At 45.0% G+C, this 19,539-nt stretch overlaps 1 protein-coding gene across 2 annotated transcripts; it reads right to left on the bottom strand.

Annotated features, from left to right (window-relative positions):
• Window positions 1-4,615: 4,615 nt before the first annotated feature.
• Window positions 4,616-19,310, bottom strand: LOC139554055 (enhancer of rudimentary homolog). 2 transcript variants are annotated; one of them, XM_071366971.1, is made up of 4 exons: window positions 19,177-19,310; window positions 9,529-9,616; window positions 8,755-8,875; window positions 4,616-5,240 (listed from the first exon to the last, which is right to left on the bottom strand). In XM_071366971.1, exons 1-4 carry the CDS (start codon window positions 19,177-19,179, stop codon window positions 5,138-5,140), a joined length of 315 nt encoding a protein of 104 aa, XP_071223072.1. In that variant the 5' UTR covers window positions 19,180-19,310; the 3' UTR covers window positions 4,616-5,137. The 2 variants fall into 2 exon arrangements, with proteins under 2 accessions (XP_071223072.1, XP_071223071.1); XM_071366970.1 differs by having other exon boundaries at window positions 9,529-9,621; window positions 19,179-19,279.
• Between the last annotated feature and the right edge of the window lie 229 nt (window positions 19,311-19,539).

Below are 19,539 nucleotides of genomic sequence, written 5' to 3'. Positions count from 1 at the left end.
GGTAGATCAGATAGACTCTCCCAGGTGGTAGATCAGATAGACCCTCCCAGGTGGTAGATCAGATAGACCCTCCCAGGTGGTAGATCAGATAGACTCTCCCAGGTGGTAGATCAGATAGACCCTCCCAGGTGGTAGATCAGATAGACCCTCCCAGGTGGTAGATCAGATAGACTCTCCCAGGTGGTAGATCAGATAGACTCTCCCAGGTGGTAGATCAGATAGACCCTCCCAGGTGGTAGATCAGATAGACCCTCCCAGGTGGTAGATCAGATAGACCCTCCCAGGTGGTAGATCAGATAGACCCTCCCAGGTGGTAGATCAGATAGACCCTCCCAGGTGGTAGATCAGATAGACCCTCCGAGGTGGTAGATCAGATAGACCCTCCCAGGTGGTAGATCAGATAGACCCTCCCAGGTGGTAGATCAGATAGACCCTCCCAGGTGGTAGATCAGTTAGACCCTCCCAGGTGGTAGATCAGATAGACCCTCCCAGGTGGTAGATCAGATAGACCCTCTCAGGTGGTAGATCAGATAGACCCTCCCAGGTGGTAGATCAGATAGACCCTCCCAGGTGGTAGATCAGATAGACCCTCCCAGGTGGTAGATCAGATAGACCCTCCCAGGTGGTAGATCAGATAGACCCTCCCAGGTGGTAAATCAGATAGACCCTCCCAGGTGGTAGATCAGATAGACCCTCCCAGGTGGTAGATCAGATAGACCCTCCCAGGTGGTAGATCAGATAGACCCTCCCAGGTGGTAGATCAGATAGACCCTCCCAGGTGGTAGATCAGATAGACCCTCCCAGGTGGTAGATCAGATAGACCCTCCCAGGTGGTAGATCAGATAGACCCTCCCAGGTGGTAGATCAGGTAGACCCTCCCAGGTGGTAGATCAGATAGACCCTCCCAGGTGGTAGATCAGATAGACCCTCCCAGGTGGTAGATCAGATAGACCCTCCCAGGTGGTAGATCAGATAGACCCTCCCAGGTGGTAGATCAGATAGACCCTCCCAGGTGGTAGATCAGATAGACCCTCCCAGGTGGTAGATCAGATAGACCCTCCCAGGTGGTAGATCAGATAGACCCTCCCAGGTGGTAGATCAGATAGACCCTCCCAGGTGGTAGATCAGATAGACCCTCCCAGGTGGTAGATCAGATAGACCCTCCCAGGTGGTAGATCAGATAGACTCTCCCAGGTGGTAGATCAGATAGACCCTCCCAGGTGGTAGATCAGATAGACCCTCCCAGGTGGTAGATCAGATAGACCCTCCCAGGTGGTAGATCAGATAGACTCTCCCAGGTGGTAGATCAGATAGACCCTCCCAGGTGGTAGATCAGATAGACCCTCCCAGGTGGTAGATCAGATAGACTCTCCCAGGTGGTAGATCAGATAGACCCTCCCAGGTGGTAGATCAGATAGACCCTCCCAGGTGGTAGATCAGATAGACCCTCCCAGGTGGTAGATCAGATAGACCCTCCCAGGTGGTAGATCAGATAGACCCTCCCAGGTGGTAGATCAGATAGACCCTCCCAGGTGGTAGATCAGATAGACTCTCCCAGGTGGTAGATCAGATAGACCCTCCCAGGTGGTAGATCAGATAGACCCTCCCAGGTGGTAGATCAGATAGACCCTCCCAGGTGGTAGATCAGATAGACTCTCCCAGGTGGTAGATCAGATAGACCCTCCCAGGTGGTAGATCAGGTAGACCCTCCCAGGTGGTAGATCAGGTAGATCAGATAGACTCTCCCAGGTGGTAGATCAGATAGACCCTCCCAGGTGGTAGATCAGATAGACCCTCCCAGGTGGTAGATCAGATAGACTCTCCCAGGTGGTAGATCAGATAGACCCTCCCAGGTGGTAGATCAGATAGACCCTCCCAGGTGGTAGATCAGATAGACCCTCCCAGGTGGTAGATCAGATAGACCCTCCCAGGTGGTAGACCAGATAGACCCTCCCAGGTGGTAGATCAGATAGACCCTCCCAGGTGGTAGATCAGATAGACCCTCCCAGGTGGTAGATCAGATAGACCCTCCCAGGTGGTAGATCAGATAGACCCTCCCAGGTGGTAGATCAGATAGACCCTCCCAGGTGGTAGATCAGATAGACCCTCCCAGGTGGTAGATCAGGTAGACCCTCCCAGGTGGTAGATCAGATAGACAGAAATACAGTCTAGCAGTAAAGAAACATCTAAGCACTTTATAAAAAAAGATCTGTTTAAAATCATATTCTGATAAATTAATCCAAGATTGGATTTTTATAATGATTATATAATCTATTGTCAAATATGATCATGTATAATATATGAATGGTTATGATTTTAATTGAACAGCTATTTCAAATCATGGGTTATTTTAATCTCATATTCCATAATATACGCTACATGACCAAAGTATGTGGACACCTGCTCGTCCAACATCTCATTCCAAAATCATGGCCATTAATATGGAGTTGGTCCCCCCTTTACTGCTATAACAGCCTGCACTCTTACCGGAATGCTTTCCACTAGATGTTGGAACATTGCTGTGGGGACTTGCTTCCATTCAGCTAAAATAGCATTAGTGAGGTCTGGCACTGATGTTGGGCGATTAGGCCTGGCTCGCAGTCTGTGTTCTAATTCATCTCAAATGTGTTCGATGGGGTTCAGGTCAGTTCTCTGTGCAGGCAAGTCAAGTTCTTCCACACCGATCTCGACAAACCATTTCTGTATGGACCTCGCTTTGTGCACGGGGGCATTGTCATGCTGAAACAGGAAAGGACCTTCCCCAAACTGTTACCACAAAGTTGGAAGCACAGAATCATCTAGAATGTCATTGTATTCTGTAGCGTTAAGATTTCCCTTCACTGGAACTAAGGGCCCAGACCATTATTCCCGATGTTGATTCCAGAGGCAGTTTGTAACCGATGACAGATCATTTAAACGCGCTACGCACTTCAGCACTCGCCGTTCTGTGAGCTTGTGTGGCCTACCACTTCGCGGCTGAGCCGTTGTTGCTCCTAGAAGTTTCCACTTCACAATAACAGCACTTAGTGTTGACCAGGAGAGCTCTAGCAGGGCAGGAAATTTGACGAACTGACTTGTTAGAAAGGTGGCATCCTAAGACGGTGCCACGTTGTAAGTCACTGAGCTCTTCAGTACGGGCCATTCTACTGCCGATGTTTGTCTATGGAGATTGCATGGCTGTGTGCTCGATTTTATACACTTGTCAGTAACGGGTATGGCTGAAATAGTCGAATCCACTATTTTGAAGGAGTGTCCATATACTTTTGTATATATAGTGTGTATACAGTCAGATGTTTTCTCAGAATATCATAATGTATCTGGAGGCTCCTCCATTCCGTCCTCTTAAATTGAATGCTATAATCTGTCAGATTATTATTTGTTTTACTTAGAGTGGAGCGTCAGTAGATGCCCTTCATTTGGTACGAAAGTTATTCACTAACTTTGGGATCTTTGGGATCGAATGGTTGTCAGTAATTGGGGGCCATTAATGAACTTCTCCCATGATCCATCATGGTAAATCAAACTGTATAGGTTAAACTCACCAAACCGTATTGCAGCCATCCATCAATATGAGGTTCAGAGACCATCCATCAATATGGCTGTTCAGAGACCATCCATCAATATGAGGTTCAGAGACCATCCATCAATATGAGGTTCAGAGACCATCCATCAATATGAGGTTCAGAGACCATCCATCAATATGGCTGTTCAGAGACCATCCATCAATATGAGGTTCAGAGACCATCCATCAATATGGCTGTTCAGAGACCATCCATCAATATGAGGTTCAGAGACCATCCATCAATATGAGGTTCAGAGACCATCCATCAATATGGCTGTTCAGAGACCATCCATCAATATGGCTGTTCAGAGACCATCCATCAATATGAGGTTCAGAGACCATCCATCAATATGAGGTTCAGAGACCATCCATCAATATGAGGTTCAGAGACCATCCATCAATATGAGGTTCAGAGACCATCCATCAATATGGCTGTTCAGAGACCATCCATCAATATGAGGAGGTTCAGACAGTACATACATACACTAAATAAAAAGGGGCACAGTGCGTTAGGAATGGACAGTGAAAACATTAGGAACACATTCCTAATATTGAGTTGCACCCCCTTTTGCCCTCAGAACAGCCTCAATTCGTCAGGACATGGACTCTACAAGGTGTCGAAAGCGTTCCACAGGGTTCCTGGTCCATGTTGACTCCAATGCTTCCCACAGCTGTGTCCAGTTGGCTGGATGTCCTTTGGGTGGTGGACCATTCTTGATACACACCGGAAACTGTTGAGCGTGAAAAACCCAGCAGCGTTGCAGTTCTTGACACAAACTGGTGCGTCTGGCACCTACTACCAGACCCCGTTCAAAGGCACTTAAATATTTTGTCTTGCTCATTCACCCTCTGAATGGCACACACACACAATCCATGTCTCAAGGCTTAAAAATCCTTCTTTAACCCGTCTCCTCCCCTTCATCTACACTGAATGAAGTGGATTTAACAGGTGATATGACTCTATGCTATGGTCAGTCTGACCGGGTCAGTCTATAGCATGGAAAGGGCAGGTGTTCCTAATGTTTTGTCCACTCCGTGTAAAACACAACCATAAACAGTAACAAATAATCAGTTTTTATTTTAAAGTAAAAGACAAAGACTTCATAAAAAAAAGGGGGAATTTTTCTTTAAATACAAACATTAACAAAATGTAAGCTGCCTTACCCCCTTCTCTCTAGAAAACTTCTCCGTTAAAACCGAAAGAAAAAATATCCTGGATTCATAGCATCATCCAACCCTTCCTTTCCAAACGCTGTACAGATCTAAGATCAGCTTCCCCACTCCAAAAATAAACCATTAGTAGAAAAAAATGCAAAACCAACCCAAGCATCTAGGGGCATTCACCCTACACAACACTCCACACCCCCCCCCCTCTGACCCCACCGCAATAACCTCTGATGTCATAGATTGGCCACGTTCCAGGCAGCCTACATTGCAGATGTTGCATCCACCAATGGTGGGGCAACGGATTGCTACATCATAAGACGTGCTTAGCAGACATGTTAAAACACCTATCCAGGTTGTTGTGAGATCAGGCGTCTGCCAGGTAGTCATTCTGGAACGGGGCTGTAAGTCTCACTTCCCAGCCTGCTGGGCCTGACGTCGCAGCAGCACGTAAATCTTCTCCTTTATCCAGTCCTTGTTGTACGGCTGGTAAGTCTGTGAGTCCGCACGGTACCTAGAGGAGACAGACGGAAAGATATATTAAAACATGGGCTGGTACGTCTGTGAGTCCGTAGTGGTAGTGACTGGTTATAGTGGTGGTAGTGACTGGTTATAGTAGTGGTGGTGACTGGTTATAGTAATGGTAGTGACTGGTTATAGTAGTGGTAGTGACTGGTTATAGTAGTGGTAGTGACTGGTTATAGTAGTGGTAGTGACTGGTTATAGTAGTGGTAGTGACTGGTTATAGTAGTGGTAGTGACTGGTTATAGTAGTGGTAGTGACTGGTTATAGTAGTGGTAGTGACTGGTTATAGTAGTGGTAGTGACTGGTTATAGTAGTGGTAGTGACTGGTTATAGTAGTGGTAGTGACTGGTTATAGTAGTGGTAGTGACTGGTTATAGTAGTGGTAGTGACTGGTTATAGTAGTGGTAGTGACTGGTTATAGTAGTGGTAGTGACTGGTTATAGTAGTGGTAGTGACTGGTTATAGTAGTGGTAGTGACTGGTTATAGTAGTGGTAGTGACTGGTTATAGTAGTGGTAGTGACTGGTTATAGTAGTGGTAGTGACTGGTTATAGTGTGGTAGTGACTGGTTATAGTAGTGGTAGTGACTGGTTATAGTAGTGGTAGTGACTGGTTATAGTAGTGGTAGTGACTGGTTATAGTAGTGGTAGTGACTGGTTATAGTAGTGGTAGTGACTGGTTATAGTAGTGGTAGTGACTGGTTATAGTAGTGGTAGTGACTGGTTATAGTAGTGGTAGTGACTGGTTATAGTAGTGGTAGTGACTGGTTATAGTAGTGGTAGTGACTGGTTATAGTAGTGGTAGTGACTGGTTATAGTAGTGGTAGTGACTGGTTATAGTAGTGGTAGTGACTGGTTATAGTAGTGGTAGTGACTGGTTATAGTAGTGGTAGTGACTGGTTATAGTAGTGGTAGTGACTGGTTATAGTAGTGGTAGTGACTGGTTATAGTAATGGTAGTGACTGGTTATAGTAGTGGTAGTGACTGGTTATAGTAGTGGTAGTGACTGGTTATAGTGGTGGTAGTGACTGGTTATAGTAGTGGTAGTGACTGGTTATAGTAGTGGTAGTGACTGGTTATAGTAGTGGTAGTGACTGGTTATAGTAGTGGTAGTGACTGGTTATAGTAGTGGTAGTGACTGGTTATAGTAGTGGTAGTGACTGGTTATAGTAGTGGTAGTGACTGGTTATAGTAATGGTAGTGACTGGTTATAGTAGTGGTAGTGACTGGTTATAGTAGTGGTAGTGACTGGTTATAGTGTGGTAGTGACTGGTTATAGTAGTGGTAGTGACTGGTTATAGTTATAGTAGTGGTAGTGACTGGTTATAGTAGTGGTAGTGACTGGTTATAGTGGTGGTAGTGACTGGTTATAGTAGTGGTAGTGACTGGTTATAGTAGTGGTAGTGACTGGTTATAGTTATAGTAGTGGTAGTGACTGGTTATAGTAGTGGTAGTGACTGGTTATAGTTATAGTAGTGGTAGTGACTGGTTATAGTGGTGGTAGTGACTGGTTATAGTAGTGGTAGTGACTGGTTATAGTAGTGGTAGTGACTGGTTATAGTAGTGGTAGTGACTGGTTATAGTAGTGGTAGTGACTGGTTATAGTAGTGGTAGTGACTGGTTATAGTAGTGGTAGTGACTGGTTATAGTTATAGTAGTGGTAGTGACTGGTTATAGTAGTGGTAGTGACTGGTTATAGTAGTGGTAGTGACTGGTTATAGTAGTGGTAGTGACTGGTTATAGTAATGGTAGTGACTGGTTATAGTAATGGTAGTGACTGGTTATAGTAGTGGTAGTGACTGGTTATAGTAGTGGTAGTGACTGGTTATAGTAGTGGTAGTGACTGGTTATAGTAGTGGTAGTGACTGGCTATAGTAGTGGTAGTGACTGGCTATAGTAGTGGTAGTGACTGGCTATAGTAGTGGTAGTGACTGGCTATAGTAGTGGTAGTGACTGGCTATAGTAGTGGTAGTGACTGGTTATAGTAGTGGTAGTGACTGGTTATAGTAGTGGTAGTGACTGGTTATAGTAGTGGTAGTGACTGGTTATAGTAGTGGTAGTGACTGGTTATAGTTATAGTAGTGGTAGTGACTGGTTATAGTTATAGTAGTGGTAGTGACTGGTTATAGTTATAGTAGTGGTAGTGACTGGTTATAGTAGTGGTAGTGACTGGTTATAGTAGTGGTGGTGGTAGTGACTGGTTATAGTGGTGGTAGTGACTGGTTATAGTAGTGGTAGTGACTGGTTATAGTAGTGGTGGTGGTAGTGACTGGTTATAGTAGTGGTAGTGACTGGTTATAGTAGTGGTGGTGACTGGTTATAGTAGTGGTGGTGACTGGTTATAGTAGTGGTAGTGACTGGTTATAGTAGTGGTAGTGACTGGTTATAGTAGTGGTGGTGGTAGTGACTGGTTATAGTAGTGGTAGTGACTGGTTATAGTAGTGGTAGTGACTGGTTATAGTAGTGGTGGTGACTGGTTATAGTAGTGGTAGTGACTGGTTATAGTAGTGGTAGTGACTGGTTATAGTAGTGGTAGTGACTGGTTATAGTAGTGGTAGTGACTGGTTATAGTAGTGGTGGTGACTGGTTATAGTAGTGGTAGTGACTGGTTATAGTAGTGGTAGTGACTGGTTATAGTGGTGGTAGTGACTGGTTATAGTAGTGGTAGTGACTGGTTATAGTAGTGGTAGTGACTGGTTATAGTGGTGGTAGTGACTGGTTATAGTGGTGGTAGTGACTGGTTATAGTAGTGGTAGTGACTGGTTATAGTAGTGGTAGTGACTGGTTATAGTAGTGGTAGTGACTGGTTATAGTAGTGGTGGTGACTGGTTATAGTAGTGGTAGTGACTGGTTATAGTAGTGGTAGTGACTGGTTATAGTAGTGGTAGTGACTGGTTATAGTAGTGGTAGTGACTGGTTATAGTAGTGGTGGTGACTGGTTATAGTAGTGGTAGTGACTGGTTATAGTAGTGGTAGTGACTGGTTATAGTAGTGGTGGTGACTGGTTATAGTGGTGGTAGTGACTGGTTATAGTTATAGTAGTGGTAGTGACTGGTTATAGTAGTGGTAGTGACTGGTTATAGTAGTGGTGGTGGTAGTGACTGGTTATAGTAGTGGTAGTGACTGGTTATAGTTATAGTAGTGGTAGTGACTGGTTATAGTAATGGTAGTGACTGGTTATAGTAGTGGTAGTTTGAACACACAAGTCACATTTTCACTTGAATACATTCAGTTTTGTAACTGACTAGGTAATCCCCCTTTCTCTTTCCAATAAAAATGGAAATGATTTATCTTCCCTTTCTATTGGGCATAAAAATAATCTGAAACAACGAAAACAAACTGCAAATGCATCCAACAAATCTGTAGAGTCACCAGCTTGATGTCACTGTGCATACACCAATTTACGCTTTTAAATCTTTGACAGGGATTGTCTCCTTCGGGAAAAAGGTTGTTAAATCCAGACACAGAGAAATCCGTGTGAAAAATGTACTGCGGTTCGACTTACACCAAGCAGCTGAGGTCAGCCAGGTCATGGATGAAGTCAAACAGTTGACTGATGTCATAGGTGATGGATGGTGTGTTTGGGTTCATTCTCTTCAGGTGTTCCTCGTACATCTTACACACACCTGGAAGGAGAGGCATGCATTAAGGTTCACTCGCTGCAATCTGTCACAGGCATCAAAACAGGCCTAGGCATAATTGAGAAAATGATTAGGTCCTTTTATGAATTGCACAGCGTGCATGCAGAGCCATTAAACAGAGGACTGGTAGCCTTTTGGTTACCCCACGGTGCACAATAAGGAGGTCTATCCCAGCTGAAATAGTAAACCGCTCCTTTAAGATGAAATCCCCCCTAAGCATTCAATTGGGACAAGGACTGGGTATTTAGCCCATGGGGCAGAGCTCTCAACCCTGTTCCCGGAGAGCTCTCGTCCTATAGGTTCACTCCAAGCCTGTTCCCGGAGAGCTCTCGTCCTATAGGTTCACTCCCCAACCCTGTTCCCAGCGAGCTCCCGTCCTATAGGTTCCCTCCAACCCTGTTCCCGGAGAGCTCTCGTCCTATAGGTTCACTCCAAGCCTGTTCCCGGAGAGCTCTCGTCCTATAGGTTCACTCCAACCCTGTTCCCGGAGAGCTCCCGTCCTATAGGTTCACTCCAACCCTGTTCCCGGAGAGCTCCCGTCCTATAGGTTGTTACAACAGGGGTTGGAATGAACAAGGTTGTAGAGCCCTGGGGGGGGGAGGGTTGTAGAGCCCTGGGGGGGGGGGCTGTCAATTTACCTTCCATGCACTCGTTGACTGATTCATAGTCAGCATATGTCCGTCCCTCTGGCCTCTTGGTGGGCTGGACCAACAGGATCGTATGAGACTGCAACAATAACAGAACAAAGTAGACATGTCAGTTCTCAAATCAACTTCTCAGTTTCAATAAGATTAATACAACTACCAGGTTAGTGGTATTTTACAGCATCACCGTCAAGTAGTACAACACACAGCCCCGTCAAGTAGTACAACACACAGCCCCGTCAAGCGGTACAACACACAGCCCCGTCAAGCGGTACAACACACAGCCCCGTCAAGCGGTACAACACACAGCCCCGTCAAGCGGTACAACACACAGCCCCGTCAAGCGGTACAACACACAGCCCCGTCAAGCGGTACAACACACAGCCCCGTCAAGCGGTACAACACACAGCCCCGTCAAGCGGTACAACACACAGCCCCGTCAAGCGGTACAACACACAGCCCCGTCAAGCGGTACAACACACAGCCCCGTCAAGCGGTACAACACACAGCCCCGTCAAGCGGTACAACACACAGCCCCGTCAAGCGGTACAACACACAGCCCCGTCAAGCGGTACAACACACAGCCCCGTCAAGCGGTACAACACACAGCCCCGTCAAGCGGTACAACACACGGCCCCGTCAAGCGGTACAACACACGGCCCCGTCAAGCGGTACAACACACGGCCCCGTCAAGCGGTACAACACACGGCCCCGTCAAGCGGTACAACACACGGCCCCGTCAAGCAGTACAACACACGGCCCCGTCAAGCAGTACAACACACGGCCCCGTCAAGCAGTACAACACGCGGCCCCGTCAAGCAGTACAACACGCGGCCCCGTCAAGCAGTACAACACACGGCCCCGTCAAGCAGTACAACACACGGCCCCGTCAAGCAGTACAACACACTGCCCCGTCAAGCAGTAGAACACACAGCCCCGTCAAGCAGTACAACACACAGCCCCGTCAAGCAGTACAACACACTGCCCCGTCAAGCAGTACAACACACTGCCCCGTCAAGCAGTACAACACACTGCCCTGTCAAGCAGTAGAACACACAGCCCCGTCAAGCAGTAGAACACACAGCCACCTTGCGAGAGCATGGATGTCAATCTTTGCAGGTACACGCTACATTCTACTTCCCATCTGCAGCAGCATGTTGCCTAATTGCAAGGCTGATTAGCTAGACAAACAGATGACAAACAGGTGACAAACAGGTGCACAATAAGCGAGACAACTTTGAATCCATGTTTGGTTTTGATTTAGAGGGGGTGGTAGCATCAAACAATTGGATTTTGTACTTTTGGGGCATTGCTCAGAGATGCAAACAACTAAGTTTGCATCAGAACCGTCTACCAATAACAGACACCGTCCAACACGGGACACGTGCTGCTAAAACAGGTACCGCATTATCTTACAAGCAGAGGTGAAGCCAACGCAGGGCCAGCCAATCACACTGGCTAAAAATATAGTGAGAAATAAAAACAAAATAAATTAACTTGATTTCATTGGCTGTATTGTCAGACTAATCAGAAGGGGTTGAAAATGCAGTAGGAGGTTCCTGGAATCTAATTGGATAATATTGTAGTCATATGGTAAAATCAGAAGCACATACCATTTGTGCATATGGTAAATATTAAATAACTGATTGTCAAGTTGCTGCTATCAGTGAGAAGTATGAAAAATAGCCCTAGGCGTAATGCAATATGTCAAAGTTAAATCGCGGAATAAACACATAAGTCTGAATGATTTAAAACGTATTGTATTCCCATTAGTAGGTTATACCAGAACCCATCTCATTTCCTCCTCATCCAGTCTAGACGGTAGGCTACACCAGAACCCATCTCATTTCCTCCTCATCCAGTCTAGACGGTAGGCTACACCAGAACCCATCTCATTTCCTCCTCATCCAGTCTAGACGGTAGGCTACACCAGGACCCATCTAATTTCCTCCTCATCCAGTCTAGACGGTAGGCTACACCAGGACCCATCTCATTTCCTCCTCATCCAGTCTAGACGGTAGGCTACACCAGAACCCATCTCATTTCCTCCTCATCCAGTCTAGACGGTAGGCTACACCAGAACCCATCTCATTTCCTCCTCATCCAGTCTAGACGGTAGGCTACACCAGAACCCATCTCATTTCCTCCTCATCCAGTCTAGACGGTAGGCTACACCAGGACCCATCTCATTTCCTCCTCATCCAGTCTAGACGGTAGGCTACACCAGAACCCATCTCATTTCCTCCTCATCCAGTCTAGACGGTAGGCTACACCAGGACCCATCTCATTTCCTCCTCATCCAGTCTAGACGGTAGGCTACACCAGAACCCATCTCATTTCCTCCTCATCCAGTCTAGACGGTAGGCTACACCAGGACCCATCTCATTTCCTCCTCATCCAGTCTAGACGGTAGGCTACACCAGAACCCATCTCGTTTCCTCCTCATCCGGTTTAGACGGTAGGCTATACCAGAACCCATCTCGTTTCCTCCTCATCCGGTTTAGACGGTAGGCTATACCAGAACCCATCTCATTTCCTCCTCATCCAGTCTAGACGGTCTAGATGGTAGGTCACACCAGGACCCATCTCATTTCCTCCTCGTCCAGTTTAGACCGTAGACCCGGTGTATGAAGGATTTAGAAACGTCAATAATCATCGGTTGGCTGTGAAAACCTTTGGCCTTTTATCTTTCATCAGCAATCCTTCAAATACAACATATACTGTAGCAGTTTCACACAGATCCACAAGCTGCCTCCAGTTGAGGAACCACACGTTCTCCCGAATTACGCGTGTGTTCAGCGCATGCTACATTACACAGGTGGCCGCCTCTGTCTTCCATAAACATGCGCTGTAACATGGATATTGTAATAAATACCATTTAAAATAACACAAGCATATTGCTATTACATTGTTATAACTAACTTCTTTCTAAGCAGGGTTTCTCACACACCCAGAGACAGATGGCTGACACAGAACATTCATAAACACTGATAAGAAAAGGGTGCAGACACACACACATACCCAAGGACGGAGGGCTGACTACGCACACACAAAATCTCCTGTTTAGCTGAACATTTGATAACAAAGAACTTTTGCTATAAGACTCAGAAGGATGACGCCCAGCTCATCAGGACCAATCTGAGAAGACAACAACCTGTCCAGAACCAACCAGAGGACAAGAACTTCCAGACTCAACCTACTTTCTATCTTTGTATAAAATGTCTATGCACTCTGTTATCTGGGCTTTTTCTGGAGGTTCTCTATGAGCCGAAGGAACGAGACCGTATACGCTTGTACCAGATATCTTTACTCTTAAATAAAGCTGTCGCTTGTCATACAATTTACCACCTTGTCCGAATCGATCCTTGACCGGCTCGCCCTTCTCCATATCCAATTATCAACAGAAACATGGTAAGCAGAGGATGGTTATCTAGATACCCGGTCCAGAGTGGTTGATGTGGATGTGAGGGGGCGAGTTGGTGAAAGGACGGTTCACGGAGGACAGGTGAAATCTTTTGGGGGGGAGGACAGCAGTTCTGCTCAGCTCGAGAAACTGATCTCCTGGTCGACCATAAATAAGGTAAGCAAGACCTGTTAAATCAAACTTTGCATATTGTCGTATAGTTCTTCCAAATTTTGATCAGTGGTACCGAGTCTGGGTAAGAATTCTTGTTTAAATTTATGAGCATAGATGACATGTGAACGACAGTGAAGTGAACATATGTGGGAATAATTTGTAAGTCTTAAGCGCTATTATATAGTCCGGCTTGTGACCGGTGAGGAATAGGCTTAATTTGTGTTAAAAGCGCTATTATATAGTCCGGCTTGTGACCGGTGAGGAATAGGCTTAATGTGATAAAAAGATCTATTCGTATAGTCCGGCTTGTGACCGGTGAGGAATATAGTAAGCACTATTCAATAGTCCGGCTATTCAGTCGGTGAAGGGTAGGCTTAAAATTGGGATAGGCACTATTCAATAGTCCGGCTATTCAGCCGGTGAAGGATAGGCTTGTTCCATCCCCATTCATATAGTCCGGCTGTGACCAGTGACGAGTGGGGTAAAGTTTGTCAAGACCTATTAGTATGGTCCGGCTTGTGTCCGGTGAGGAGTAGGCTAGACTTATTCAATAGTCCAGGCGATTGTCCGGTGAAGAATAGTCTATTTGTGTTTGTAGGCGCCAGGTTGAAAAATGTTCAATGTTTAAGTGTAATGTTTCCAATGTCTAAAGTCTAAGTGTTCAACGTCTAAAGGGTAATGTTCATAGTGGGAAAAATGTAAATGTTTAATGTATACATGTAAAAAAAAAATTGGATTCTGGATTTTATCCAGTGACGGGCTAAGTACAGTCGGATAGTCAAACATATACACTGATATACACACACACATTACCAAAACTATTCTGTACTAAATTCCACTGCATTAAAATAAAATATGACGACCCCAAATACTCCAAAGCTAAAATTTAACGATTTTCTAGATCAGAAGATACAAGACAAGTAAGGGGGAAAAGAACAAGACTGGAAGAGTGGCACCCCAGTTCTTTTGGTATGTCTAGATATGGCATGGAACACGAATGTAGGTGTAACCTTTTGACCTATTTTCATTGCATTTTCATGTGGTTTGATCACCCACAGGGAAATGTAGTGAGGATAATGAAATCGTGGTCATTTGGAATACTAATTTTGAGATAATAGAGTTTATAACTCTTGACCATAATTGCAATTAACCACAGAGGAGTCAGGTTTCTGGTTTTAAACATTGGCTATGACGGTTTTGAATGGGCTGTTATTGAATTGGTTTGAACAGGAGATATTTTAAGCCTATAGGGCATGGAAATAAAAGTGATAGAGAGCTTATTAGTAAAGAAAGGAATTTATATGGTTAGCATTTGTTTTGGCCATAAGAAGATAGAGATAGGTTTATTAAGGTTATGTAAGGACTTTAGAGATTGACACTATAAGACATGTTGTTAATTTTAAATCCATGATTTTAGATAAAGTCAAAACAGTGAGACACTTAGTTAATGTTTGGGACCAAGCTACAGACAGATAAGGGAAAGGGCAGACAGAGTGGCCCTCCCCGCACTGCTGAGACCTTGAAGGTTTGAGAGCAGAGAAGGGAGTTTTGGAAGGGGGCGCCAGGACAGAGATAACAGAATGGGTAGATAACAGTTACTGAATGGAGACAAAAGGGAGAATTGGACATGTGGAAAATGAAAGGGGCGCTCCTACATAATAATGTAGAACATAAGAATATTTTACTAAGTCATTATTTAGAATAGGTAAGGTTGATACCTGGCCAGAGCCAGGTATCAAACGGGGGAGGGGTACATTGTGGTCTAGGATAGGATGGGGCCTATTGGATAATAAACTAATTTAAAATTTAAAATTACTAGCTAACAAATGGGTATAGAAGTTAAATATATAATCAGATAAAACAAATGAGAAACTGTTTGTTAACCAAACCTGTATGTCCAAGATTTTATGCATTACAGATGAATTAAAGGAGAAGGTGATTCACTCGACCTGGGGGCATATCGCACTTGGAGGGTGAGACACACTGACACTGCCGAATGATCACAGAGTTAAGGAGAAGAACTGTTGCTAATAAAGCTCAGGGGTCAACTCCTTAATGAAGAATTCCCTGACCCCGACCTTTCCTCACTGTGTACGTTCATAGAAGTGAAAGTGTTGCTTGATCTCTAGCTGATGATGTGTTCTCTGGGAGAGGATGGGGCTTTACAGGACTGTTTGTGGTCCTGAGCTGTCTGTTTAGGATACGATGGGGATGTTACCATCACAGTACTGCCAGAACCACCACCAGTTTCGACGGACCAGGGTTCAGCCGGCCTCCTCCACCACTTCAAGACCAAGTCCCACACCACCACCTAAGCTCTCCAATCTGGTACAGGTAATAAATGTAAAAGACATCTCAGATAGTGAACAATTGGGGACTGAAACTGGTTATGAGGAAAGGGAGAATATGTGGTTGGCCTACAAAACAATAAATAGAAAGGACTGTGTCGTATGTGGACATGCCAGACCTATTCTGGCTGCTCACCCATTTGCCCTAAGTAATGGGGAAGGTTGGATGTGCATATTGGAAAGTTTAAGCCAAATTCAACCCTGTGTAAAACTCTGAGTCTTGTGTTCCCAGAAGTCCCTCCCCAGAAGACACCATGGGGGGTTAAGGCATATGGGGGATATTACAGCTGTAACACTGGTACAGGTAGGGGTATAGACTATGGGAGGCTCCCTACTGCTACCTGCATCACTAATGCCACTATTAACTGGAGGTGTTGCTGATGTATGGTGGATGTGTGGACCTGCCAGGCGATTGACCCCATTTTGAAAGGAAATTGTCGTTGCACAGGTGCTTTGGCCAGTCTGATACCACCATTGCCTATTATTGAGGTTATAGCTAACCAACTTCTGGGAGTTGCACATGACACAGAGACTCGGTACCAACCCAGGAGACGGCAGAACCGTGACGCTCCTTGGTCCGAGGGTACAGATAACATGCACACCAACCTGTTGGGGTCCCAATAGGGGTCCCCCCACGAATTCCAGGCATTAAACAGAAATGATGGTCTGTGGCATCTGATGCCCACCATTGGCCCAGCTATTGGTGATACTAAACAAAATGCCTGGATCAATTATCTTTAATATAATCAACAATGATTTGTCAACTACACCCACACTGCACTTAGGGGGATGGCTGAACAATTAGATGCCACCTCTCGAACTGCTAGACAGAATAGACTAGCACTAGACATGATACTGGCCAACCAGGGAGGTGTATGTAAAATGATTGGAGAACAGTGTTGCACGTTTGTCCCTAACAATACTAGTCCGGATGGGAGCATTTCAAAAAGCTCTGAGTGGGTTGGCAAGGTTATCGGTGGAGATGGAGGGTCTTGCAGGTGTGGAGGAGAGTGGACTGTTCCCCTGGCTGGGTGGTTGGTTTGGTAAGTACACTACAATTTTTTTAGTCATTTTGCCAGTAATGATGGTTACTGGCACTACAATGATGGTTGCTGGATTTCTGACTCTAGTTGTTGTTTTTCTTATGCTCATGTGCTGTGCTGCCTGTATCATGCCTTGGTTGAAGAAGTCTGTTACAGATCTGGCAAGGACCTCGGGTATGATGCCGTTGCTTGATGCTCCAGTTGGAGAGGCTGATACGGAATCAAGCTTTCGCAGGAGAGTGGGCCTGACAGAGGAGGACCCTTGGTTTGCTGTAGTTGATGTTGTCGAATGAATAAAAAAATGATGTTTGTCCTCCCTGTTGTGAAGGTTTGAAGTTCCCGGGTGGCGACGAGCCCACCTGGTACAGGTTGTATAGAGGGATGAACCTGAGGGTTTAACATTTTCTCGTTTTTTGGTTACTAATGTGTGGTTGGCCACTCCAGGTGTAGTTATTGGAGTGGTCTCCTTTTTGGTCCTTGCTCATTTACGACTCAACTTACATTGATGCTATTGGTGTCCCTAGGGGGTGCCAGATGAATATAAACTGGTGGACCAAGTGGCAGCTGGGCTTGAATCTTCTGTTTGTTGGTGGTGCACAGTTAATAAAAATGTGGACCGAATCAATTACATTCATTTTAATGTTCAGAAACTAGGCAATTGGACTCAACAAGGCTTTGAGGCGGTACATGGCCAATTGGAGGCTACCAGCTTGATGGCCTTCCAAAACCGCATTGCAGTAGACATGCTACTCTCTGAGAAGGGAGGTGTATGCTCTATGTTTGGTGAACAGTGTTGCACCTTTATACCTAACAACACTGCCACTGATGGTAGTCTGACCATTGCCTTAGAAGGCTTGAGGACTCTTAATGGTAAGATGAAATCCCATTCTGGTGTAGACACCTCCATGTGGGATTCCTGGATGGATGCTTTTGGGAAATATAAAACCCTGGTGTCCTCAATTTTGGTTTCTATCTCAGTGTTTGCAGCCATTTTGGTTTTGTGTGGTTGCTGTTGCATACCATGCATTCGTTCACTCACCACTAGGGTCATATCTAAAGCCATTGACCCAACAAGCCCTTCCCAGATGTTTCCTCTTTTAGGGGATGAAGGCCCTCCATCTTTTGAGGACAACAACATGCCTGCTGCTTTTACCTTCTTCTAGTTTATGTCACGTCTCTTAGGAGACGTGAAGAGAGGGCATATGAAACTTTCTCTTCAAGAAAGTTTCTGCATATAATACTCCTGCTTGATCCCAAGTTTATGTCACGTCTCTTTGGAGACGTGAAGAGAGGGAATCAAAACTTTCTCTCTGAGAAAGTTTCCCTGGTTGTTTACTTTTGCTTTTCTTACTTTTACTATGTTTATGTCACGTCTCTTAGGAGACGTGAAGAGAGGGAATCAAAACTTTCTCTCTGAGAAAGTTTCCCTGGTTGTTTACTTTTGCTTTTCTTACTTTTACCTAGTTTATGTCACGTCTCTTTGGAGACGTGAAGAGAGGGAATCAAAACTTTCTCTCTGAGAAAGTTTCCCTGGTTGTTTACTTTTGCTTTTCTTACTTTTACCTAGTTTATGTCACGTCTCTTTGGAGACGTGAAGAGAGGGATTTGTAATAAATACCATTTAAAATAACACAAGCATATTGCTATTACATTGTTATAACTAACTTCTTTCTAAGCAGGGTTTCTCACACACCCAGAGACAGATGGCTGACACAGAACATTCATAAACACTGATAAGAAAAGGGTGCAGACACACACACATACCCAAGGACGGAGGGCTGACTACGCACACACAAAATCTCCTGTTTAGCTGAACATTTGATAACAAAGAACTTTTGCTATAAGACTCAGAAGGATGACGCCCAGCTCATCAGGACCAATCTGAGAAGACAACAACCTGTCCAGAACCAACCAGAGGACAAGAACTTCCAGACTCAACCTACTTTCTATCTTTGTATAAAATGTCTATGCACTCTGTTATCTGGGCTTTTTCTGGAGGTTCTCTATGAGCCGAAGGAACGAGACCGTATACGCTTGTACCAGATATCTTTACTCTTAAATAAAGCTGTCGCTTGTCATACAATTTACCACCTTGTCCGAATCGATCCTTGACCGGCTCGCCCTTCTCCATATCCAATTATCAACAATATATGGCCGTGTGGGAACACTAACCAAGGTGAGTATCTATTTAACCTTTTCATTATTTCTCGCTGATATGAAAGAGAAGGTCCTTATGCCTCCAAACCCGTACCGCAAGCGACGCGTTTTAATGTTCAGATTGAGTTTCGGGTCTTTTAACTAAACTCCCCCCCTACATGAGACGCCTTTGTCCAATGACTAATGTAATGTGGATCAGAGTGATGACAACAGGGCTACAACTAGCGTAACTCGGAAAACAACACAGGATGACAATTGCTGGTCAATTAACACGCAGACTGAAATATATAGCTGAACATTATTATAACACGTTGTAATATAAGAAGCTGGTATACGACAGTCATATGTTTAAAAACGACTCACTTCATTAGCAAACTAGCTAGCTAACGTTCATCCGTTCGTTGATTGACATGCGTGCACAATTTCAAAACAAGGCTAGCTAGCAATCTACTCAATATTTTCCCAGGTAAACTACTCGAATGCAAATCTATAGATGTTATTATTTTTTTTAACTAACCATATTTCCTTAATCGTGATCTTGAAGTAAGTAAGATTTCTTGCGCTACACGATTTGACGGCACAACGAGAGAGGAAATGACTTTTGATACCGGAAGAATTACGTTAGGAACGCGAGAAGGGTTAGTGCTATCCTCGATCCTTGGGACGTTCCTAACCTGGTGTTGCCATGTTTCCGGTTTTCTAGCTAAATTGGTTGCTTTGAAAACGATGTCGCGGGTGAAAATGTATTTGGGCTATTTCTAACTTGCACCGCGGCCGCAATGGGATTTCTCTTAAAATATATATATTTCACTGTGACCTGCTGCTGACTGTCCGGCAGAGGCACGCTGTTCCTCAGTAACCTATTCCAGCAGGACATTGG

The sequence above is a fragment of the Salvelinus alpinus genome, chromosome 25 (assembly GCF_045679555.1).
Source record: "Salvelinus alpinus chromosome 25, SLU_Salpinus.1, whole genome shotgun sequence".
Lineage (NCBI taxonomy): Eukaryota > Metazoa > Chordata > Actinopteri > Salmoniformes > Salmonidae > Salvelinus > Salvelinus alpinus.
The sequence above is the reverse complement of the archived record's forward strand: the minus strand, read 5'-3'. Positions and strand labels throughout refer to the sequence as shown.

Excerpts from the sequence above, each read along its gene's own strand:
- LOC139554055 (XM_071366970.1), bottom strand. Across the intron at positions 8,876-9,528 it reads AGTCAACGAGTGCATGGAAG|GTGTGTGTAAGATGTACGAG; the intron begins GTAAATTGACAG and ends CTCTCCTTCCAG. Across the intron at positions 5,241-8,754 it reads GCTGACCTCAGCTGCTTGGT|GTACCGTGCGGACTCACAGA; the intron begins GTAAGTCGAACC and ends TGTCTCCTCTAG.